This window comes from Rhinatrema bivittatum, chromosome 3 (assembly GCF_901001135.1).
Source record: "Rhinatrema bivittatum chromosome 3, aRhiBiv1.1, whole genome shotgun sequence".
NCBI lineage: Eukaryota > Metazoa > Chordata > Amphibia > Gymnophiona > Rhinatrematidae > Rhinatrema > Rhinatrema bivittatum.
This window is the reverse complement of record NC_042617.1, coordinates 9,024,767-9,051,382: the sequence shown is the minus strand read 5'-3', so window position 1 is coordinate 9,051,382 and position 26,616 is coordinate 9,024,767. Positions and strand designations below refer to the sequence as shown.

Sequence of the window (26,616 nt, the reverse complement as noted above, 5' to 3'; positions counted from 1 at the left end):
CTTGAGCGGCCAAATTGCACGCACAGGGGCCGCTTTCGCCCGTGCAGGCATCCATCTTTGCCGGCGGGGCCGCTTTCGCCACCGGCTGCCCCCCCGGGAGGCAGGAAAGCCGCAGTCCGTCTCCGCCGATGTCAGTCTCTGGAGGAGGGCTGCAAGAAAAGTAAGTCACTTCGTTGCTTTACACTTTACATGTCGTTTCACCAGTCCTCTCTCCCCCCCTCCCTGTGCCTTGCTTCGGGAGGAGGGGAGAGAGGACTGGCAATCCCGAGCGTAGGAGAACCGTCCACTTCCTGGGTTGCGCGGGCCTAACGCTTCACGGACGCTTCTTGGACGCGGCTTGCATTTGCAAGCAATTTAAATACAGTATCGAGCGGTAGGTGAGCCAGACTGTGCATGCGGCAACCGCGGGTGCGCCCGGCACTAATGCAGCTCTTCCTACCGCTCCTTACTGTATGGGCCTGTTAGACAGGAGCGATGTTCCACAAGACATGTTCTAAAGGAACGTGATGGCTTACCAATGTACCAGAGGTTGCACGGGCATTGAATAAGGTAAATAATGCCTGACGTTGAACAGTTAGTGTGGTGTCTTAATATCCACGTAAAATTCAATCTTGTGAAAAAAATGGCAGACGTGTTGATCATGATATTGCAAACTGAACATGCCCCACATGCTTGATGGGACCCAATGATTTTGGCTGCACCACTTGTCTGTTGTGATGAGTCAGAGTGTACCAATTGATCCTGTAAATTGGTAGCTCGGGTGTATGTAAATTTGGGAGTTTCCTGGAATTCTGGATGCAATTGTAGAATGTGCCAATTATTGCAAATTATATTTTTAGTTGTCTGACTCATGGATGAAAAAGGTAATACACAAGTCAGTTTATCAGTAGAATCAACCGGACGTGGGAGCAATAACCAATCTCGATGGGCAAATTTAGCTCGGGTATAGACATGTTTAATGCTCTTTATGTCAAAAACAATATCCAAGCAACTGAACTGCAAGGAATGTGGGGTAGAGTAGAAGCATTATGGGCCGTCCTAAAAAAAAGAGAGGATGGTGCATCCATTTTTACTGATGTGGTTTTCAGGCCTCTGACTCAAACTGAAGAAATTGACAGAGATCTGGTTAAAGACATCCAAAAGGTGGGACAGAAGGGAGACGTGCTGATAGTTGGAGACTTTAATCTGCTGGACATAGACTGGAGAATCCCTTCTGCAGAATCTACCAGAAGTAGAGAGATAGTGGATGCCCTGGAAGGGGCTCTCTTCAAACAAATGGTATTGGAGCCCACGAGGGAGGGAGTTATATTCGACTTAGTGCTCACTAACGGGAATAATGTCTGTTACGTCCGGGTGGGCACCCACCTCAGCACCAGTGATCAAATGTTCTGGTTAGACATCGCAAATGGGATAAGAAGTCGTCATACAAGAACCTGAGTTTTGCATTTCAAAAATACAGACTTTGTCAAAATGGGGTCGTACTTGGAGGCAGAACTAGAAGACTGGGAGAGGTGGAACAACAGTGGGCCAAACTAAAAGGAACAATTACAAAGGCAGGAAATCTATATGTTGGAAAAGTAAACAAAAGCAAGAGAAATAAGAAACTGATCTGGTTCTCAAAGGAGGTGGCTGACACAATAAAAGCAAAAAGAACAGCGCTCAAGGAATAGAAAGAATTACAAGATGAGGAACTCAGGGAAGAATATCTGGTGAAACTGAGGGAGACGAAGAAAATCATCAAGAAAGCAAAACGTCAGGCAGAAGAAAGAGGTAAAGCGAGGTGACAAAACATTTTTAGTTACATCAGAGAAAGAAGAAAGGTCCAAAGTGGTAATAGTGAAATTGAAAAGTGACAATGATCAATAGGCCCAGCCAGTCTGCCCAGCAGGCTTTCACAGTTATTTTTCTCATACTTATCTGTTACTCTGACTGCTGAGGTCAGGGCCCTTATTGGTAACTTTTTTGGTTCTAATTTTCTTCCACCCCCACCATCGATGCAGACAGCAGTGCTGGAGCTGAATAAAAGTGAAGTATCAAGCCTAATTGGTTAGGGGTAGTAACCGCCACAATAAGAAAGCTACTCCTACGCTTATTTGTTTACCCAGACTATGCAATTCAGTCCTTGTTGGTTGTTGTCTGAATATAAATCCTCTTTTCTTCACCCCCCTGCCGATGAAGCAGTGAGCTGCGCTGGTATGTATTCTAAGTGAAATATCGGGCTTAATTGATTCGGGGTAGTAACCGCTGTAACAAGCAAGCTACACCCATGCTTATTTGTATACCCAGACTATGCAATTCAGTCCTTGTTGGTTGTTCTCTGAATGTAAATCCTCTTATCTTCATTCCCCCCTGCCATTGAAGCAGAGAGCTATGCTGCATATGCATTGAAAGTGAAGTATCAGGCTTATTTGGTTTGGGGTAGTAACCGCCTCAACAAGCAAGCTACTCCCCTGCTTTTTTGTGAATGCAAATCCTTTTTTCCACATTTCCTCTTGCCGTTGAAGCATAGAGCAATGTTGGAGTCGCATTAACCGTGTGTATGTTTATTGAATAAGGGTATTAATCACCAGGTAGTAACCGTCATTCCCGCAAGCCACCCCCATGTCTCTTCTCTTCATTCATATCCTCAATACTTTATGGATCCACAGATCCATGGAGAGAGACGAAGACATGGCGGAAATATTAAACAAATACTTCAATTCGGTGTTCACTAAAGAAGACCCTGGAGATGGATCATCGTTAGTTAACAAGACTGTGGATCATTTACAGAAAAGAACATATGGGAAGAGCTAGGAAAACTGAAAGTGGATAAAGCCATGGGGCCTGATGAGGTTCATCCCAGGATACTGAGGGAGCTCAGAGATGTGCTGGCGGCTCCGCTGAGTGACCTGTTCAATAGATCCCTGGAAACGGGAGTGGTGCCGAGTGATAGGAGAAGAGTGGTGGGGGTCCAGCTTCACAAGAGTGGGAACAGAGAGGAGGCTGGAAACTACATGTTGGTTAGCATCACCTCTGTGGTAGGAAAATTAATGGAGATTCTGCTGAAGGAAAGGTTAGTGAACTATTGCTGGACCCAAGGCAGCATGGCTTCACTAGGGGAAGGCCTGTCAGACAAATCTGATTGGGTGACTAAAGAATTAGATCAAGGAAAAGCGCTCGATGTGATATACTTGGATTTCAGCAAAGCTTTTGATACGGTCCCGCAAAGGAGGCTTGTGAATAAAATGAGAAGCTTGGGAGAGTGAGTGCCAAGGTGATGGCATGGATTACAAACTGGTTCGCAGATAGAAGACAGTATGTGATGGTAAATGGAACCTACTCTAAAGAAAGAACGGTATTAAGCGGAGTGCCACAGGGATCGGTATTGGGACTGGTTATGTTCAATATCTTTGTGAGCGACATTGCGAAAAGAACAGAAGGTAAAGTTTGTCCTTTTGCGGATGACACTAAGATCTGCAACAGAGTGGACACACCGAAAGGAGTAGAGAGAATGAGATGTGATTTAAGGCAGCTTGAACAGTGGTTGAAGATATGGCAGTTGGGATTCAATGCCAAGAAGTACAGAGTCATTCATCTGGGGTGAGGTAACCCAAAAGAGCTGTATGTCTTGGGACTGAAGGGATTTTGTACATACAGCAAGAGAGGGACCTTGGGGTGATAGTGTCTAGTGATCTGAAGATGGCGAAGCAATGTGACAAGGCGATAGCTAAAGCCAGAAGAATGTTGGGCTGCATAGAGAAAGGAATATCGAGTAAGAAAAGGGAAGTGATGATCCCCTTGTACAGGTCCTTGGTGAGGCCTCACCTGGTGTAGTGTGTTCAGATCTGGAGACCATATCTTAAAAGGGATAGAGACAGGATGAAGGTGATCCAGAGAAGGGTGACAGAAATGGTGTGGGGTCTCCATCAAATAACTTATGAGGAGAGGTTGAAGGACCTAAATATGTATACTCTGGAGGAGAGGAGGTACAGGGGAGATAGGATACAGACCTTCAGATACCTGAATGTGAATTTGACAAACCTTTTCCGTTGGAAAGAAATCAGTAGATCTAGGGGTCACATCATTAAACTCCAGGGAGGACAACTCAGAACCAACGTCAGGAAATATTTCTTTATGAAGAGGGTGGTGGATGCCTGGAATGGCCTTCCAGAGGAGGTGGTGAAGACAAAAATGGTGAAAGATTTCAAAAGGGGTCTGGGATAAACACTGTGGATCCCTATAGGCTAAAGGATAGAAATGAGGAAAAGGGCACATGGGGGTAACTTGCTGGTGTGGCGGTTACTATCCTTAACCATCAAGCCTTCAAACTGTTCATACAACTCATTATTGCTCTTTGCTTTAATGGCAGGGGAAAAGAGGAAAGGAGAATTAATTTCACACAACAAACAACAAGGACATGAATTTTATGATCTGGGAAAACAAATAAGCATGAGGGTAACTTGCTGATGCGGCTGTTACTGCCCTTAACCAATAAGCCTGATACTTGTTTTGTAGCTCCAACATTGCTCTCTCCTTCAACAGCAAGAGGTAACGAGGAATTGGACAGAAACCAGCAAGGACCCTGACTTTAATGGTTTGGGAAAATAAGTATGGGGGTAACTTGCGAGGCAGATGCCACCCCTGATTATACCTTTATGGGGGAGACCTGTATGGCACAGCTGATGCTATCCTAAGCTTGCTGGGCAGAATGGATGGATCATTTGGTCCTTTTCTGCAGTCATTTCTATGTTAGTTCAAACATGCCAACAGGCCTAAATCCAATAGGCCCCAGTGGTTCACCAGGAGCAGAAAGGACTCGTCCACCAGCTCCCATTCTCCTAGGTCCAAATTTTTCCTGATGAGGAAATCGGCTCAGAAGTTGTTCTTTCCGGCTATGAGAAGGTGAATATGCTTAGTAGAAGCTGCTCTAGCTGCTCCCAGTTTGTTGATGTTCCATGGCCGCTGTGCTGCATTCTGGCATCCTGGCAGCTCTAACTCCTGACTGTGAGCCCTCCCAGTCCCAGAGGTGACATCTGTCATGATTATCAACCAATCTGGCGTTGTCAGGGAAATTCCTTTCCTAAGATGACCCACCTGACTAGGATTATTGAGCATCGGTCCAATATCCATACGAATCGTGATACGGCCCCTCTAGTGCCTCATTGGTCTTCATTTGGACATTCAGTGGATGGTTTAAAATTCTTGATTATTGATATGATGTCTCCTTCATCACGTGGTGGGAACTTCTCGGAAACTCTTACACGCAGAGAACAATGATTTTCCGATTAAATTGTTTAGCCCCGGGCAGGCTAAACAATGACATTGAGTGGTTCCGTTTTCTCTGACTGTAAAGGTGTTTTATACAAAAAAGTGTAATATCTGTTATCTTGTTTCTGATTGGCTGCCCGTTTTCCGCGCCATTTTACAGTCCTTTAAATCGGCGTTTCTGTAAACACTGCTTGCTCTCCATTTAAACTAAACTGGACCTGAGTGAAGGGATGTGTCCCGGCTTATTCAGTATCTTAGGCCCTACATAGTCCTTGTGGTTAAAGTTATAATTGAATGTTTTGTTTTGGTTGTAGTGGTTGAAATTACACACTGTACTCAGTCCCTCCCGACGCAGCTTCCAGCGAAACACGGTCCGTGTTGGGGGAACTGAGGGAAAACTTACATGTATTAGAGCTTATGGAGTAGCCGCTTTGAATTACCTTATAAATAAATATGGAATACGCACAACTTATAAAGACTTGGACTGACTAATTTTCTGCTCTCAATTATTTTTGTGTGCTAATCACAATTGATGAGCAGATATTCTCCTGTTTCGTTTTGGATATTCAAATATTATAAAATATACCACATTGAATAATTTTTAAAACGATTTTTCAGTTAATTGAGTAATAACGTAAAATAAAAGAAAGCATGATTTAGAAGAAGACATCACAGGAGAAGGTTCCAAGGAAGTAAATTCAGGAGAAACAGAAAATATTTTTTCATGGAAAGAGGTGGCCGTATGGAATGGACTCCCAGGACATACGGAGGAGATAAAACACAACAACAGATGTCATGAAAGCCCGAGGGCAGGCACAGAGGACCCCCAAGTTGTGAACTGGTGACTTGAGAGCCAGAAGTCAACTGGGGGTCTCCGGCACTGTAGTAGGAGTGAAAGTTAGCAGAGCGGACAGACTGACGGCAGAGGAGGACGTTAAATGATAGTGAGAGCTGCACATCAGTGCTAGGATTCCCACACTCAGCCTGTAACATAGAAGAAGTGCTGTGCTGGCTCAGCCCCATGGTCCCATCTCAGACAGTGGCCAATCCAGGCTTAAGCGAGGAAATCGCCATCGGTGCCAGGACTCCCAGTCCTGAAAGGCAGTGGGATGCACACAGAGCCAAGATGGCCTCTCCCACAACACAATGGGACTCGTACATCGGTGCACTCGTGCCGGGACTGACATCCCCACTCACTAGTTTTACATGTAGAAGTGCACACAGACTTCAACCTGAATTTTCAAAGCAGACTTCTGTGCATCAGTGGAATGGGTACAGGCGGAGCGCTGCAGGTGCAACCATGCCCAGGTCCATTCTCCTCCCCCCTCTCTGCCCTTACCAGAAAGCACATGAAGTCGAGGGCGAGCACGGTGGGCACCCCTCCGAAGGGCAGGCCCTGCAGCACGGTGCTGCGGATGCGGGCAGTGAAGCAGTAGTCCTTGGCGGTGGAGCCGTTGCTGCAGCTTGAGGCTGTGCAGGAGGCGCCTGCCGTGCCCAGGCTGGCAAACAGGAAGGGGAGCATCTTTACTGCTTCATCATCTCACCTGCAGAAAGAAAGAGAAAGGCAGCATGAATCGGTTCTGCAGAAGAACGTTTCGGGCCCTTCCCCTCCTCTCACCCAGCCTCTTTCTTTCTTTCTGTGGCCCAGCCGCAGCTCCTACGGCCAGGCCCGAGCACACGCCCAGCAGGATCTCCTTCCACTGGGTCTGCTAGCAGATGCCAGGCACCAGGTTTTCTTCCAGCCCCGTTTATATCACCTCCAACAATAGCAGGATTAAAACATGTTACAAGCACGGTTAGTGTGATACAGAACAGAGCGTTAGGGTTTGTAACCACCAATAAAACAGCAGAGAACAGGATGGGTGCAACAAGCAGGAGACGGGGGTTTACTTAGGGGCACAAGCTCTGCCTTTATTCCATGCCACAGATATCCGACCTTCTGGGAAAGGTTCTGTGTCCACTTAACCCACTCAAAGAGCAGAACAGCCTCATCTGCTGATGACAGAATACGCTCCAGCTAATTATGTAAGAGTTACACAACAGCAGGCAAGAGCCGGCAAGCCAGCTGATCAGTTCTTGCAACATCTGGCAGAAAAACAATGCAGGAGAAAAACTGCAAATACATCTGTATCGCACCCATCTGCAGAATATAAAGGCCACCCAGATACGTAACACTACTAGGACGACGACATGCTCTGATACCTTCATTTAAGTGCTCTCTCCTGAAGCTCACTATATGCTGATTCTCTTTATAGGCAGTACTTCTCCCCTCGCCGTCCTCCTACTCTCCCTCTCCCCCCAAGTTCCTCCCTCCTCGGTATCTAACGCTGATCTCCTCCCTCCCACGTTAGTCCTACTTCTCAAATATCCAACCCACTCTTCCGTTCCTCCCTTCTACCCCTCCCTTTCAATTTTGAACTTCCTTCCTAGTATTCATTCCCTCCTTGCATTCAGCCTCTGCTCTCCTTCTTGCTCCCCCTCCACTACCCTATTCAATTGTCTTCATTTTCATTTTCACCAGTGACGAGTTACTGTTTAATTTTATGTAAAGCCGCTAGGCATGTACTTAATGCCCCAGGCAATTTCCTCTTTAATTATTTAATTGTTAAACTGAGACTTACGGTTTTAATTGTTATATGTAAATTTAACCGTTTCATGTAAAAGCCTTGGGCGGTTATATAAACCCCGGGCGATTAGCCCTTCCATGTAAACCAGACTGATTTGTATTTCATACAGGAATTTCAGTATATAAAACCAAAAATAAACAAACAAACAAATAAATAAACAAATAAATGTGTGTAGCATGCCTGAGAGACAGGATGAGAAGGGTCTGGGTCACTGTACCTGTAAGGTAACATGCATGGGGGGGAGGGGGACACGCCGGGTGAGGTCTGGGTCACTGTACCTGTAAGGTAACATGCATGGGGGGAGGGGACACACTGGGTGAGGTCTGGGTCACTGTACCTGTAAGGTAACATGCATGGGGGGGAGGGGGACACGCCGGGTGAGGTCTGGGTCACTGTACCTGTAAGGTAACATGCATGGGGGGGAGGGGGACACGCCGGGTGAGGTCTGGGTCACTGTACCTGTAAGGTAACATGCACGGGGGGAGGGGACACGCCGGGTGAGGTCTGGGTCACTGTACCTGTAAGGTAACATGCATGGGGGGAGGGGACACGCCGGGTGAGGTCTGGGTCACTGTACCTGTAAGGTAACATGCATGGGGGGAGGGGTCACGCCGGGTGAGGTCTGGGTCACTGTACCTGTAAGGTAACATGCATGGGGGGAGGGGACACTCAGGGTGAGGTCTGGGTCACTGTACCTGTAAGGTAACATGCATGGGGGGGAGGGGACACACGGGGTGAGGTCTGGGTCACTGTACCTGTAAGGTAACATGCATGGGGGGAGGGGACACGCCGGGTGAGGTCTGGGTCACTGTACCTGTAAGGTAACATGCATGGGGGGAGGGGACACGCCGGGTGAGGTCTGGGTCACTGTACCTGTAAGGTAACATGGCTGGCAGAAAAGTTCAATTCTATCAGTGATGCTTACGTTTTCCTCTGATTAGTGAGAAAATTATGAAGATGAGTTGCTCCTATTACTTCATATTTCCAGAGCAGTATTAGTCGTATGCAGTCCAAATACCTAGAAAGAGTGCCTACTCTATGGAGGGTTGAATGGTTAATCCTTGCGAAGCACTGAGAGCAGCCTGCAGTTTGCAGTCCGAGCTGCCAGAGCCTCGCACACCTCCAGTACTCAACGTGGGACCTTCAGCAGTCACTGACCTTACTTTGTGGCAGGTGGGTTAATGCTGCGCCAGCCCGGAGAAAGGTTCCTGTAAATTCTAATATTTCAACACAAAAGCCCCTTTGCCTACAGGATCCTTGGGGCAGGAAACTCGAGATCACACTAGGGATGTGAATCGTTTTTCTAACGAATTGAAATATCGTACGATATTTCTAAATTCGTTAATATATTGGGCAAAAAAAGAAACTATCACTTTTCCCCCAAATTTTCGTAAAAATCGTTTTTCGGGTTAGTGCTCGCTAACTCCTTAGCGAGCACTAACCTGAAAAACGCGTAGTTTTGTTATTTTTTGCTATTTTTGTTAGCGCGCACTAACCCGAAAAACGATTTTTCAAGGGAAAAAAACCAAACGGGGATCTGCGGGAAAATCTCCAAACCCGAAAGCGGGAACGATTGGGCACCCGATTCACATCCCCAGGACTAGGCTGGCTCTGGGCACAGGCCGCAGGGTATCCAGAACTTGTGTGCAATGCTCTGCTTCCAGTTTTCCTTCCCTTAGCTCCTTTCGGCCTCTCTCTCCTCACAGCAGGGGACCTTGCTGACACGTCAGCGCTAGAGGGCTGCAGGGCTCCGGAAGCTCTTCTATCACCTCCTCAGCAACGGGTGGCAGTGCTTTGGGAAATGCTGATCACCGAGCCCTATGGCCCATTCCAGAAGCCCCAGCGAGTCTCTCTCAGGCTCGGAAGTTCTGGTCACTGGAAGCTGGGGATCAGCCCACAATGCCCTTGGGGTTCCCAGAACAGGCAACCAGAATACAAAGTGAACAGGCCTGTGCTTTCTGCTGTCATCCAAGAAAAGGATTTTGAAGCTACAGGAAAAAAGCAAGGGGCACGCATTCAGAGGCAGACAACAGCTTGTAAGGCTGCCATGAAGTCAGTAAATAGCAGGGATGTGCATTCATTTTGGACGTCCATCGGTTTCATACGTAAGCACATATATAACGAACAGACGAATGTACACACAAAACGAACGGTGTACACACAAAACGAATGCTATGCACATCCATCTAAGGTGCGCCCATTAGGCGCACACAGTTTACTATGCATACATGCATTTATTCATTAGGTATGCGATAGGCGTCCAAACAAATTGACACTCGAATGCACATCCCTAGTAAGCAGCACATTTAAAACAAACTGGAAAAGGTTCTTTTTCACTCAATGCCCAATTAAGCTCTGGAATTCATTGCTGGAGGACATGGTAAAGGTAGTTCGTGTAGCTGGGTATAAAAAAGGTTTGGACAAGTTCCCGAAGTCCATAAACTGTTATTAACCAGATAGACTTAGGAAAAGCTACTACTTATCCCTGGGCATTAGCAGAATGGGATCTATTTATTTATTTATTTATTTGAGGTTTCTTATATACCGATAGCCATTTGCACATCGTATCGGTTTACATACAACAAATAACTTACGGGCAAGGCCCCTTACAATGAACAGTATAACAATTTGGAAAACAAATATACAGAGCATATAATTGTGATAACTAGGAACTATACAATAAAACTATACAATAAAATACAAAAAATACAAGAGCTATATCAGTATTTGAGAACAGGAGTATAAGAGTTACTTAGGTAGCTATATTCATATAGATGTCTTAAAGGAGAACACTTATGCTGGAGTGGTCATGATACTATCAATACAAAAACTTGAAAAACTATAACACATTGACGTTAGAAAGGGTAATAGCAGAGAGGAGCTGCGTAATTTAGAGATTCAAATGGATGGTGGGGGAGAACAAATGATGGAGATAAGGAGGGAGGAAGAGAGGGAAAGAGGGTGAGGGAGGGCAGAGGGGGCATATAGAGGGTAGGAGGGAGGGAGGTTCAAGAGCTGTACGGGGGAGTCAAGGGAAACGCTTAGGGGTGTGTGAATCAGATAAGAGGGTTAGCTTAACCATATTGAGTTGTGGGCTATTGTGTTGAAGGATCTACTGTTTACTGTTTGGGATCTTGCCAGGTACTTGTGACCTGGATTGGCCACTGTTGGAAACAGGATACTGGGCTTGCTGGACCCTCAGTCTGGTCCAGATGGGAATTTTTATGCCGCGTGTATGTTATAAAATCCGGGGGTCGGTATGCACCTTGCGCGCGCTGAGCCCAAGGGGAGCCCTGATAGATTTCCCCGTTCCCTCCAAGGCTGCTTTTTTTTTTTTTAGCTCCCCCCCACCTTTCCCTCCCTTCCCCTATCTAACCCACCCCCCAGCTCTATCTAAATCCCCCCCTACCTTATTTCTTCAAGTTACGCCTGCCTCTGGCAGGCGTAACCTGTGCGTGCCAGCCGGCGCCAACCCCGGTTGAGGTGAAACATTCGATTTTTCAACTGATTGTAAGAACCGAGATAGAATATTAGTAATCTGGGTCATAGCTTGACTAGCTAGACTTGAAGTCGACGGAGATGGTATTGGCTCTGTACTTGGCGGAAGAGTAGATGGGATTACATCCCCTGAACCATGACCTGGATCCAGTTGAGGTTGACCAAGGCTCGATATACCAATAGAAACTATGGACTCAGATGAGAAGGTTCTATGTGAAGAAGGAGATGTAGGCGAAATATGAGGTGGTGAAAATTCTGGTTCAGGGTGCACAAATTGCAGAGGAGACATTTCCCGTGGTCTCTTAGGACCTGAATGGTGTTTCTTGTGTTTCTGTGTGAATTGTATTGGCAATGCGCCGGAATGCGTCGACGATGCATCCTTTAAAGGTGGTACCAATGCCTCGATGTCTATGCGTCGACGTTTTTGATGCCGAGGCATCCTTGCGCCGATGCGCTGGACATCTGGTGCGTCGATGCATTGCGTGGCCTTTGGTGCGAAGCGCCGTACCTCTCCTGGTACTTCAATGCTTTTTATTTTCTGAGTCGCGTCGGTGCACCTGACCGATCGTCGATGCGCTGCGTGCGTCGGTGATCCCACCGACACATCTCTAGCACCGTGCCCCGTTTTGTCACGGGCAAGCAACGGTGGGTGTTCTGACCCCGCAGGGTCTACTGAGGAGGCTCTCCTCGATGAGGAGAGCCTCTTTGGGCCCGGTGAAGACCATACCGAGGCCTCAGATGGGGCATAGGAACCCGAAGTCCTGGCTTGAAGATCCTGAATCCTGGCTGCCCGCTGACGCTGGGCTTGTGCGGGACATACGTCCACAGTCCTCACAGTTTACTCGGTCGTGGGAAGGAACCAGACACAAGTAGCAGGATGTGTGGCGATCGGTGGCCGATATAATTTTGCCACAAGAGCAAAATTTGAAACCAGGAAGTGGCATTCTTCTCACAGGTACTGAATTGAAGAAGTGCTGCTGTTTTTCTCACTGGTTTCTTTGGGTTTGTTTTTTTTTTACTTCAGAAAGTTTCTCTCATAGGAGAGCAGAGCTCCACGTGCCAACTGCCGCGTGGAAAAAAACTGCCTGAGGAGCCTGAGGTGAATCAGAGAGGATATAAGAGAGAGCACCCGGCTGAAAGACTTTGCTATACTTAGAGAGCTAGTGGCACGGAAGACGTACCCAGACAGCATGGCTAATTCAGCTGCTTATCTACGTGAAAAACTGAAATCCTGAATATTGTCTTTTGTCTATATTTGTAGTGCATAAACTTTGTTTTTGACCTCAGTAAAGTATATTTGTTTTGGAACTACACCCAGTTGTGGATATTCTGTTTTTGAGAAGCAGTGTGCATGATCTCTTGAGCCTTACGGTTTTTGCTGTCTCACACAGAAAAATCCTGATTCGGAGCTGCAGCCCGGTTTCCCTCAAGCTCGGCGGCATTTGAAGCTGGCCCCTTGCTAATTCTGGGAGTGGCTGGAAAAAGGTTACATATGCTAAACTGGTTCTAACCCTCCTTCAAGGGCAGATCACAAAAGGTATAGGTGGGCATCAACTTCTCCAACCTCTGGGAGTTAAAATACAGAGTAACTGAGTACTTTGGTCCTCTTGCCCCTACAGGTGACTTAAGTTTAAAGCCTGGCAGTAGGCATGCTCTTGTGCTTTCTGTAGGCCTGCATATAGTGACTTGTCCAGTGCATGTATCACTGCGACTCGATCGTCTCTCACTTTGTACTCTCTCAGATTTATGATGTTACACAGTTTGTAGGAAGGAGTGAGAATGCACCCAACCAAACGTTAAACCACAAAGCAAAAGGGTGCGGTAGCTCATGGCGTCCACCATAGACATTAAGAGACATTTATTCCTAATAAACGTGTGCTCGTTCAAGAGCTTCAGAATGAGAGTGTGAACAAAACATAAGCCCCTCGTCATGGACCTCGCCGGAAGGCTGCAACCTGAGGGACTTAAACAGCTCAAACTGTAAAATAAACAAAAGGGAAACTGGAAACCAAGAGCTGAAGAGGGAAAAACACAAGGATTAGTAAATGAATGCTACAAAAGTTAAACAAACCTGATACAACTCTTTGTAACAGAGGGAGGGGGTCTGAAAAGAAGCTAAAAAGAGGAAAGCAAATTTGCACAGCACAAAAGAGGAGTGGTCACATGACAACAGAAAGCCAATCAGCAGCCAGAGGAAACGAGTCAATCAGAAAAGCAGAAAAGGAGAAGATAAGGCCTAGGAGCAGCCATGAGATAACTAGAAACACACAGACCATTCCACATCCGGGATTAAACTGCCAAGAGTTAAGGAGGGAAGCCCTCAGAGCCAACCTTGTTCAGAAAATGTTCCTCCTCTGGAAGGGGGGGACCACCAGATCAACTGCAACGAATCTGAGAGGCATCCAAGCAATGGGGCACTAAGGGCGCTTCCTCACTTACTGTCTGTCTGTCTGTACAACAGGTGTCCAAAAATACCAGCCTTCAATAACCGAGTGGGTTTTCCTACAAACAGTAGTGAGCAGGGACAATTTCTAACATAGGCTACGCCGGCCCACGTGCAAGTTGACGAGTGCCAGCTAGAATATGTCGTGCCGGATGTAGGGCGTACACAGGCAGAGATGGAAAGGGAATGCCATGCCCGCAAGGATGAGGGCCAGTAGGTTAGGGGAGTGGACCAACTGGTGAGTGAAAAGCGAGACCAGGAACTTCACTGAAAATGGGACGCAGCTGCAAAATAGACCAGCGACGTCTGATGACTGAACAGACCTGATCGACTGGAGCAGGGAAGAACACCAGTTATCCCTTCAGCCAAAGGGACGCTTTAACCATGACGGAGATCCGCATGTGCATGGTTTCCCCGAGGATTTTAGCAGCTCTGTGGATGACTTGTAAGAGAATGGGTGGGTGGGGGGTTGGTTGTCCAGAGCAGTGATGGGCAGAGCTTGTTCTTTGCCATCCAGCTATGGACTTCCTATAGGCAAAGGAGCTCTGTGTGAAGTTGCCCTGATTTGGACTCTGCTATGTGAGACTTGTCTGCCTGAGGATTAGAGGCTACGTACATCTATATCTACATATATATGTCTCCCGGCCTGCACAGCATACAGTGGCTGCCAGTGGCCAGCAGATCTGAATTCACAGTTCTCTCCCTGTTCCACAAAACACCTAACAAGAGCCCAAAATAGTTCAGACCCGATTGCTCAGCACAAGAGAACTGCCTTGCACATCTTACCCACAGATGAGGCAAACCAAACCAAAAGTAACAGGCCCCAAGCTGTGAAACTCTATCCAGAAGGATGTAGGAGCCATCAAGGAAACACTGCACGAGCCGGCTATTCAGATCCAGCTTCCCAGACAGTGCCCTGAAAATCGATGAACCCCCTCCTTCACACTATCTCGTACCCCTCACTGGAGCACATGCACCCAGCCCAGCTATCTAGCACCGATCTCTACTGCTCACCTCATCTACTGATCGACGATATATGAACTGATCTGTTACCTTGTTTTACCTACGTCACATCATTTATACAAGCTGCAAACTGCTTGAAGCCCTTGCATATGCTGTAAACAGCACAGAATGCCAGCCTTACATGGCGATGTTTAAAGATAATAAATAACGTCCAGTAATTCTATTCCATTTAGCTCAGCTCCCTGGTCTTACTTTCTAGGATCGTTACACTGGCCGCCCTCCAATCCTCAGAGGCAGCGGGGAGAGGTTACAGATTAACAAAAGGTGGTCTGCAGTTTAAAAGGCGAGTCCCTTCAGAACGCCGGTCCTAAAATCCAGCATTTGATGCATTAGCTCTACGACCTCTTTCGGATTCACAATGACAGTGTCATACTAAGAGTAGTTGCAGGGAGAGTTACTATTTGTATATCATCTTCCTGATCACTTCTTCTTCTGCAGTTAAAGTGACCCCCTCTGCCAGCCGGGTTTTCAGGATCTCCACCGTGAATATGCATGAGATGAATCTGCATACACGGAGTCTCCAGGAGATGCAAGCTTCCCTCATGCCCGGCTGGCTGTGGGGTTACACAGAGAAGGCGCACACTCACAAAAATGAATGGCATTGTGCGTACACAAGTAATCCCATGCAAGAGAGCCTGTGACAGTGTAAAGGAGCAAGCGGCTTTACGATCAAGGGCTGACACTGGTCCCACGAGGTATAAACCCTGCAGAGCCTGTCCCCCTGTCTGTCTGTCACTGCGGCAGGGAGCAGAGATAAACAGGACACAACCTTTCACAGGAATGTACTGGCAACATGTACAAACGGTTTCTTGGATCAGCCGGAGCACATGACAGAGCTGACACCAGAAAAGCAGCAGAGCCGGACCTGGCTTGGGTGTTTTTGTACAGCAGGGTCCTAGAGAGCACCAGATCACGCATCGGAGGGGGTCAGTGGTGCTCAGGAGCGTTAAGAAGCCAGGCTAGCAGGACAAAGTGCAACTCCGTATCCCAGCACCATTAAAGGAGTCCCCATTCCCTTCATCACCTCAAGTCCCTTCCTGGTAATCCTCAAGCACTTTACTGATTTTCCTGTATTTCAGGGAAAAGTTATTATCTATTTTCTCAAACAGTGTAAATACATTCAAGATGGCAGTGGTTGGGGACAAGTGGCATTTAAAAGGGCAGCAGCAGTGCAGACTTCACACACACACACACATATACACAGTCCCACCACAGCACAGGCAGTAGCAGTGCAAGCTTCACACATGCACACACACTGCCCCAGCAGACAGCAGCAGTGCAAGCATCTCACACACACACACACACACACACACACACACAGACTGCCCCAGCACAGAACAGGTACAGCCCAGGCAGCAGCAGTGCAAGCATCACTCACACACACACACAAACACACACACACAGACACACACACACAGACTGCCCCAGCACAGAACAGGTACAGCACAGGCAGCAGCAGTGCAAGCATCACTCACACACACACACACACACACACACACAGACACACACACAGACTGCCCCAGCACAGAACAGGTACAGCACAGGCAGCAGCAGTGCAAGCATCACTCACACACACACACACACACACACACACACACACACAGACTGCCCCAGCACAGAACAGGTACAGCACAGGCAGCAGCAGTGCAAGCATCTCACACACACACACACACACACACACACTGCCCCAACACAGAACAGGTACAGCATAGGCAGCAGCAGTGCAAGCATCTCACACACACACACACACAGACTGCCCCAACACAGAACAGGTACAGCACAGGCAGCAGCAGTGCAAGCATCTCACACTCACACACACACACTGCCCCAGCACAGAACAGGTACAGCACAGGCAGCAGCAGTGCAAGCATCTCACACACACACACACACACACACACACACACACTGCCCCAGCACAGAACAGGTAAAGCACAGGCAGCAGCAGTGCAAGCATCTCACACACACACACACACACAGACTGCCCCAACACAGAACAGGTATAGCATAGGCAGCAGCAGTGCAAGCATCTCACACACACACACACACATACACACACACTGCCCCAGCACAGAACAGGTACAGCACAGACAGCAGCAGTGCAAGCATCTCACACACAAACACACATACATACATATACACAGTCCCACCACAGCACAGGCAGCTGCAATGCAAGCTTCACACACGCACACACACTGCCCCAGCACAGAACAGGAACAGCACAGACAGCAGCAGTGCAAGCATCTCACACACACACACACATACATACATATTCACAGTCCCACCACAGCATAGGCAGCAGCAGTGCAAGCATCTCACACACACACACACATACATACATATTCACAGTCCCACCACAGCACAGGCAGCTGCAGTGCAAGCTTCACACACACACACACACACACACACACACACACACACACACACTGCCCCAGCACAGAACAGGTACAGCACAGGCAGCAGCAGTGCAAGCATCTCACACACACACACTGCCTCAGCACAGAACAGGTACAGCACAGGCAGCAGCAGTGCAAGCATCTCACACACACACACACATACATACATATACACAGTCCCACCACAGCACAGGCAGCTGCAGTGCAAGCTTCACACACGCACACACACTGCCCCAGCACAGAACAGGCACAGCACAGACAGCAGCAGTGAAAGCATCTCACACACACACACATACATATACACAGTCCCACCACAGCACAGGCAGCTGCAGTGCAAGCTTCACACACGCACACACACTGCCCCAGCACAGAACAGGCACAGCACAGACAGCAGCAGTGAAAGCATCTCACACACACACACACACACACACACACACACACACTGCCCCAGCACAGAACGGGTACAGCACAGGCAGCTACAGTGCAAGCATCTCACACGCACACACACACACACACTGCCCCAGCACACACACATACGTACATATACACAGTCCCACCACAGCACAGGCAGCAGCAGTGCAAGCATCACACACACACACACACACACACACATACATATACACAGTCCCACCACAGCACAGGCAGCAGCAGTGCAAGCATCTCACACACACACACACACACACACACTGCCCCAGCACAGAACAGGTACAGCACAGACAGCAGCAGTGCAAGCTTCAGACACACACACACACACACATACACACTGCCCCAGCACAGAACAGGTACAGCACAGACAGCAGCAGTGCAAGCATCTCACACACACACACACACTGCCCCAGCACAGAACAGGTACAGCACAGACAGCAGCAGTGCAAGCTTCACACACTCACACACACACACACACACACACTGCCCCACACAGGACAGGTACAAAGAGGGCAGCTGTGTCAGCTACACACACATGCACACAACCCGACCAAAGGACATGTGCAAAGTTCACACACAGCAGTGCGGAAACAACTCTCAATGCTCTTTTAGTCTTCCCAACGGAAATTTTCTGATATGCGCACTGAATAAGTGCTGCAGGCTGCATTCATACTGTATCCCGGACACTCAAATCCTTTCATTACAAACCCCACGGCCCTTCATTTTGTCAGCCTTCTTGATAGACTTATCTTTTTTTGAATCATGTAGTGCAGTCGGACGTAAAACATTCTTTCCAATTCCTGGCTCGCACAAGGCCATTCTGAGACCCATCTCCTCTCTAACCCCGCTACCATTTGAACCACGAATCCTCCTCAGGATTTTCCTTGATGCAGGTGAATATTTTGTCTGAGTTATCTTTATTCCTGGTTCCTGATAACAGAGCTTCTCTACCTCCTGTCTAACACATTTAGTCTGATATCTTCTAGATCTTAATTTACTAATTAACCCTTCAAACTCCACAGTAGAACAATTACATCTAACTGTTCTTCAAGGGCACTGGTATAGTGCAAGAAAGTATTTCTATCTGGTTTTTTCTCAAAAGATTGCCTCATTTCCTGTTTTCATTTTGGTAATCAATACATCTAGGAAAGACATTTTCTCAAAACCATAACTGATTGTATTCTTTAATCACAATATTAATCCATGTACTAAATATTTTTTTAATTCTTCTTCATTACCATACCAAACCATGAAGAGGTGCTGAATATAATGCTTATAGAAAAAAAAAAATCCTGTCAGAAAACAGAGACTTGTTAATCCAAATTTCCTCATGAATAAATCTGCAAGTGAGGGGGCCATTACTGCCCCCATAGCTGTCCCTGATATCTGCTGGAAACATTTGCTTTGGAACATGAAAAAAATGTTCTTCAGAGCAATTGTAGTCAGTTGCACAATAAACTCAGTGGGCACCCTGTGTGGATGATCGCTGGTCTCTAAAATCTCCAGTATGACTTGTATTGCTCGGCCTTGTGGGATCCATAGTGACTAACCAATAATTACACATGGAATCAGTAATTGGTTCAAACATTTTCCCGGATATAAGATGGACCTTTCCACATGCAGAAAGAAGTCAACATATTGTGATAGTGGCTCTAAAACAGAATCACTGGAAGAAATGATTGGTCTTCCAGGAGGCCTGTCAAGAGTTTTATGTACTTTGGAAAGCACATATATAGTTGGAATATGGGGAAGTTTGGGATTCAAAAAAGGTATACACCTTTAAAGTTAAAAATCCTTGTTCTTTACCTGAACAAGTGATTTTCTGAATTTGGCGCTCTTGTTGGATCTTTGCCCAATTGCTTATAACTGGTGTCATCATTTAACTAAGTGAGATTTCTTCAACATAATCTTCCCTATTCATAATAACGACTGATTCACCTTCATCTGCTGGCTTTATAATTATCTTCTTATCTGATACCAGTGAAGACAAAATATCTCTTGCATTCTTATCCATAGTGTTATGGAATTTCTCATCTCTCTGTTCTAAATGATCAATATCCTTTAGTACAAGTTGTTGAAATGTATGTATTAACGGATGTAATGGTCCAGGTGGAACCCAAGATGAACATTCTCTTACCAAGGACATAGCATCACTAACAATCGGATGCTCTATGAAATACGTTTTTACAGATACATTTCTTATAAAGCGTTGAAAATCTAGACGAAATTGGAACGCATCATGTTTCTGAGTTGGTGCAAATGAAAGACCTAAATTTAACACGGGTTCCTCGGCTGGAGTTAAATGTCGAATGGACAGACAACTTGATTACTTTTTATTGGCCAAAATAATGTTTATCGAGATAGATGATTTAAATAAAACAAAAAACAGGTAGGTATTTGGTGTATAAATGCTTTGGAAGTCCCGCATATGACGTTTTGATGTTGTTAATTACAAGTACTGATGAGATCAGCCACAAGTAGACATGGTGCTTGAATTTGATTGGTTGTAATTCAAACCCAATGGGTAGTATATTAAGATGACACTCAAGCCACTCACAGGCAAAGGTTTGCATAGCCCGATGGAATACGCTGAAAGAAGAATGAGCTCAGAGATCGACAAAGAGTGAGTAAATGTTTTGTTTCTTGATGGCAAGGACTTGAAGGAATGACCTTCTCATGAAATGTTTTATAGAATAAATTGACTGCCCTGACGCAGCAAACTGAGAAACATTGGCAACCTCGGCGATTTTCAGAGTCCATCTAATTGGCGTTTCAGAGATTCAACATACTGGAGAAACAAAGATATAAAGTGACTGCGAGAAAGATCAAGTTAAGTGAAATGTAGATAATTCCTCTTTTAATTATACTTTTATTGCTGGGCATACTTCTGTTCAAAGAAAATTGAAAAATATAAATTTCAAAAAGAATAAAAGATAAAAATGGACTTTAATATAAAAGTAAATTTAAAAAAAAGAGGGTTTTTTTTTTAGATCAGCGACTATATTAACTGGTTGTGGAATATAGAAAGTATGTTCATATAAAACAAACAACTATTCAAATGAGGACATTTTGGGATCTTTGCCCAAATGCAATCAGAGTGCTACCTGTTATTTCTGTTAATTTTAAGAAAATATTTTTTCCAAATACATTTTCAAATCCTTTTTAAAAGATTTTAAATATGATTCTCTCCAAAGGAGTCTGGCTAACTGTTCCATAATATGAGGCCTACCACAGCAAACATCAGTGAGTCTTAGCGTATCAAGCAAACACAGACCAGATCTTAAATTTAAGCAATGAGCTAATGCTCTGAGGGGGCTTCACTGATCAATTCAAAGAAGAGAGATCGGGCGTAATGTGGTCATAAATCAACCAGTTCCCATCTGAATAATGTGTAGGCATGTAAAGTAGATGATAGAAGGCCGAAGAAAATTGTATAGTATTAGTCGACAGAAAACAGAGGGGACGTCATTAGAACAGTGGTGAAACCCTAACCAACTATGATGCCTTGAATATTTTTTTGTAAAAACCTTAGGGGTCGATTTTAAAAGGAGTGTGCAGCCATCCCTGTGTGCACGCACATGGCCACGCCGATTTTATAACATGCGCATGTGTGGGCAGCGCGAATTTTCAGTAAATATGCACGGTGACACTATCAGGCCTCCCCCAGTACCTAACCTTCCTTCTCCCCGACCCCTAACCCCTTCCTATCTACTTACATTTTTTTTGTTTCATTATTTACGGCTCCTGTGGAGCAGAAGTAATTTATTCTATTCATCAATCAGTTTGTAATCCACGCCACCACCTTGGCGCTCACTACCAAGCTTCTCATTTTATTGACAAGCCTCCTATGTGGGATTATATCAAAAGCTTTGCTGAAATCAAGTAGATGACATCTAGCGCTCTTGCTCAATCCAATTCCCTAGTCACCCAATCAAAAAAATCAATCAGATTGGTCTGACAGGACCTTCCCCTGGTGAATCCATGCTGCCTCTGGTCCAGCAATCCTCCCGACTGTAGATAGTTCACTATTCTCTCTTTCAGTAGAGACTCCATTACTTTTCCCACCACCGAGGTGAGGCTAACCGGTCTGTAGTTTCCAGCCTCCTCTCTGCTCCCACTCTCGTGAAGCGGGACCACCACCGCTCTTCTCCAGTCACTCGGCACCACTCCCGTTTCTAGGGATCTATTGAACAGGTCACACAGCGGAGCCGCCAGCACATCTCTGAGCTCCCTCAGTATCCTGGGATGAGCCTCATCAGGTCCCATGGCTTTGTCCACTTTCAGTTTTCCTAGCTCTTCCCATACATTCTCTTCTGTAAACAGAGTTTCATCTACCCCATCTCCATCTATGGCAGGGGTGGGCAGTTCTGGTCCTCGAGGGCCACAAACCAGTCTGGTTTTCAGGATATCCCTAATGAATATGCATGAGAGAGATTTGCATGCACTCTGCCTCCGTTGTATGCAAATCTATTTCATGCATATTCATTAGGATATCCTAAAACCTCGACAGGTTTGTGGCCCTCGAGGACTGGAATTGCCCACCCCTGATCTATAGTCTTGTCAACCAGCAACTGTTCTTCGCCAGGATCTTCTTTAGTGAACATGGAAATGAAGTATTTGATTCATATTTCTGCCAATTCTTCATCTCTCCCTTCTTTCTCCAATATATCTGAAAAGTGTTTAGTCTCCTCTCTTTACCTCTTTGGCAAGCCTTTCTTCTGCTTGACTTTTTCTTTCCTGACTTCTTAGTAATAAAAGAAAAGAAAAAAATGTAATGTGTATGGGGCCACTTGAATTCTGGCTCCTGGAAGTAAGATTTTCAGATTAGAGTTAGATTCCCTTTTCTAAAAGAAAAAAAATTCTTAAAATAAAAAAAAGTACAAAAAAAAGTATTAGAAAAAATGTGAAAAGAAAAAAAAATGCTTGTGACATGAAAGACACTAGAGGCTATTTTAGCCAAAAGATCTTCATTCAAAAATTGGAATAAGGTGCCAGCAGAAGAAAATAGGATAATGCATAAGCATTGGCAAGTTAAGCATAAGACATTGATAAGACAGGTGAAGAGAGAATTTGAAAAGAAGTTGGCCATAGAGGCAAAAATTCATAATAAAAACATTTTTAAATATATCCAAAGCAGAAAGCCTGCGAGGGAGTCAGTTGGACCATTAGATGATCGAGGGGTTAAAGGGGCACTTAGAGAAGGTAAGGCCATTGTGGAGAAATTAAACAATTTCTTTACTTCAGTGTTTATTGAAGAGGATGTTGGGAAGATACTGGTTCTGGAGATGGTTTTCATGGGCAATGATTCAGATGACCTAAACCAAATCACGGTGAACCTGGAAGATGTAGTAGCCCAGATTGACGAGTTGTAAATCACCTGGTCCGGATGGTATACACCCCAGAGTTCTGAAGGAACTAAAAAATGAAATTTCAGACCTATTACAATTAATGTGTAGTTTATTAAAATCATCCATTATACCTGAAGAGTGGAAGGTGGCCAATGTAACCACGATATTTAAAAAGGGCTCCAGTGGTGATCCAAGAAACTATAGGCCGGTGAGCCTCACTTCAATGCTGGGAAAAATTGTGGAAAGAATAAAGAATAAAATAACAAAACATTTAGATAGACAAGTTTTAATGGGACACGTCCAGCATGGATTTACCCAAGGGAAGTCTTGCCTCACAAATTTATATTTTATAGAAGTGGTAAATAAACATATGGACAAAAATGAACCGGTAGATGTGGAATATTTGGATTTTCAGAAGGCGTTCGACAAAGTCCCTCATGAGAGGTTTCTAAGGAAACTAAAAAGTCATGAGATAGGAGGCGGTCTTTTTGTGGATTACAAACTGGTTAAAAGACAAGAAACAGAGAATAGGATTAAATGGTCAATTTTCTCAGTGGAAAAGGGTAAACAGTGGAGTGCCTCAGGGATCTGTACTGGGGCCGGTGCTTTTCAATATATATATAAATGATCTGGAAAGGAATACGACGAGTGAGATAATCAAATTTGCAGATGGTACAAAATTATTCAGAGTAGTTAAATCACAAGCGGATTGTGATACATTACATGAGGACCTTGCAAGACTGGAAGATTGGGCATCCAAATGGCAGATGAAATTTAATGTGGACAAGGGCAAGGTGATGCATATAGGGAAAAATAACCCTTGCTGTAGTTAAGAACATAAGAAAATGCCATACTGGGTCAGACCAAGGGTCCATTAAGCTCAGCATCCTGTTTCCAACAGTGGCCAATCCAGGTCATAAGAACCTGGCAAGTACCCAAAAACTAAGTCTATTCCATGTAACCATTGCTAATGGCAGTGGCTATTCTCTAAGGGGCGGATTTTCAGAGCCCTGCTCGCCTAAATCCGCCCAAATCCGGGCGGATTTAGGCAAGCAGGGCCCTGCGCGCCGGTGAGCCTATTTTACATAGGCCTACTGGCGCGCGCAGAGCCCCGGGACTCGCGTAAGTCCCGGGGTTCTCCGAGGGAGGCGTGTCGGGGGCGTGCCCGGTCGTCGCGGCGTTTAGGGGCGTGTCGGCAGCGTTTTGGGGGCGGGTACAGGGGCGTGGCTACGGCCCGGGGCGGTCCGGGGGCGTGGCCGCGCCCTCCGTACCCGCCCCCAGGTCGCGTCCCAGCGCGCAAGAGGCCCGCTGGCGTGCGGGGATTTACGCCTCCCTCCGGGAGGCGTAAATCCCCCGACAAAGGTAAGGGGGGGGCTTAGACAGGGCCGGGTGGGTGGGTTAGGTAGGGGAAGGGAGGGCCAAAGGAAGTTCCCTCCGAGGCCGCTCCGATTTCGGAGTGGCCTCGGAGGGAACGGGGGTAGGCTGCGCGGCTTGGCGCGCGCCGGCTATACAAAATCAATAGCCTTGCGCGCGCCGATCCAGGTTTTTAGCAGATACGCGCGGCTCCGCGCGTATCTACTAAAATCCAGCTTACTTTTGCTTGCGCCTGATGCGCCAGCAAAAGTAGGCCAATTCGCGCTATTTGAAAATCTACCCCTAAGTGAACTTAATAGCAGGTAATGGACTTCTCCTCCAAGAACTTATCCAATCCTTTTTTAAACACAGCTATACTAACTGCACTAACCACATCCTCTGGCAACAAATTCCAGAGCTTTATTGTGCGTTGAGTAAAAAAGAACTTTCCCCGATTAGTTTTAAATGTGCCCCATGCTAACTTCATGGAGTGCCCCCTAGTCTTTCTACTATCCGAAAGAGTAAATAACCGATTCACATCTACCCGTTCTAGACCTCTCATGATTTTAAACACCTCTATCATATCCCCCCCTCAGTCGTCTCTTCTCCAAGCTGAAAAGTCCTAACCTCTTTAGTCTTTCCTCGTAGGGAAGCTGTTCCATTCCCCTTATCATTTTGGTAGCCCTTTTCTGTACCTTCTCCATCGCAATTATATCTTTTTTGAGATGCGGCGACCAGAACTGTACACAGTATTCAAGGTGCGGTCTCACCATGGAGCAATACAGAGACATTATGACATTTTCCGTTTTATTCACCATTCCCTTTCTAATAATTCCCAACATTCTGTTTGCCTTTTTGACTGCCGCAGCACACTGAGCCGACGATTTCAATGTGTTATCCACTATGACACCTAGATCTCTTTCTTGGGTTGTAGCACCTAATATGGAACCTAACATCGTGTAACTACAGCAAGGGTTATTTTTCCCTATATGCATCACCTTGCACTTATCCACATTAAATTTAATCTGCCATTTGGATGCCCAATCTTCCAGTCTTGTAAGGTCCTCCTGTAGTGTATCATAATCCGCGTGTGATTTAACTACTTTGAATAATTTTGTGTCATCTCTTACACTGAAGAAGATCTGCAAATTTGATCACCTCCAATTTGCAGATCAGTTCAATTTAGCTAATAATGTTCTTTCCTGATTTATGCTGTGCTTGCTATGAACAAAGACAGATTCTATCATTTAGATTCTGTTTAAATCTTTTTATTAGCACATGAAGGGGGTGGAGTAAGCAACACACACATATAGAGCATTGCAATGTAACTGATGCGTGGCAAACGTAAATCACTGGTCAACAGGAAACACTTATTGTAGACACAGTCACATCAGTGGCGTACAACAGTCAAGGGAATTTTAGTTTGTAGTTTGAAAACAAGGACCCCGATAGTACAACCAATAAGAGTTTTGGGTGGGTGTACTCTTCCCCAACCTAAGTGTACAATAGAAGGCTAAATCCCAGCTCCCAAACCTCCATCCTCCCCAGTCTTTAGGAAAGCCCTAGGTCTCGATGCTATAACAAGCATGCACGTAGATAAGATAGGTCTTCACTTCAACGTGTGGCAGCGTCAAGAGGTAAGGAAGCCATAGATCAACGCCAGTTTCCTCCTCATAGGTCTCAGCGTTGTTTGATGCATCTTATTCCTCCAGAATGTAACTGACGGAGCTCCTGCTTGTCGCCAAAAATGCAGTACTGTTACTTTTGCTACCAGCACCACCTCACGAAGCCTCACTCTCTGTGAGGGTGGACACTGCAGCAGTGGTCTATTTACAGATGAATAAAGATATGTAAACAAATTGGGACAAGCTTGGGACTCCATGTACAAGATAACTGGCAGAAAATCGATATAATGATGTGCAATCCTCTCTTATCAGTAACAAAACGTGCTGTGCTTGAAGATAACTGCAAATAGAAGCTAGGGCAGGCTGACCTGTTGATTAGTCAGGACCTAAAATGCAGAAATGTAACTGGAATTGGTCAAGTGAAGATAAGACTCTTACTGTTTTGCTTTATCATGCTTTCCTTGTGTTTAGATCCGTTGTACAAGACTGATTGTAATTACTGGATTTCCAGACTGACCACTGAGAGCTTGGACGACGTGTGATCTTCTCCCATGTGAATATTGCATGTCAATTCAACTTGGTAAATTGTACCTTGACGGATTCATTTTTGTCTATTTTAAAATTGTGAAGAGA

The 26,616-nt window shown here is 45.8% G+C and overlaps 1 protein-coding gene across 6 annotated transcripts in view; it reads right to left on the bottom strand.

The window, feature by feature from the left end:
- The window catches only part of TMEM63B (transmembrane protein 63B), a 298,942-nt gene that overhangs the window by 189,507 nt on the left and 82,819 nt on the right, over positions 1–26,616 (bottom strand). For 5 of the 6 annotated variants that reach the window (XM_029592874.1, XM_029592872.1, XM_029592869.1 and 2 more), the window contains exon 2: positions 6,587–6,791. In XM_029592874.1, coding sequence (XP_029448734.1) covers positions 6,587–6,769 — 183 coding nt within the window. In that variant the 5' untranslated portion in view covers positions 6,770–6,791. Of the gene's footprint in view, positions 1–6,586; positions 6,792–7,449; positions 7,546–26,616 lie in introns of those variants that run through there. The other variant, XM_029592870.1, reaches the window with a different exon arrangement.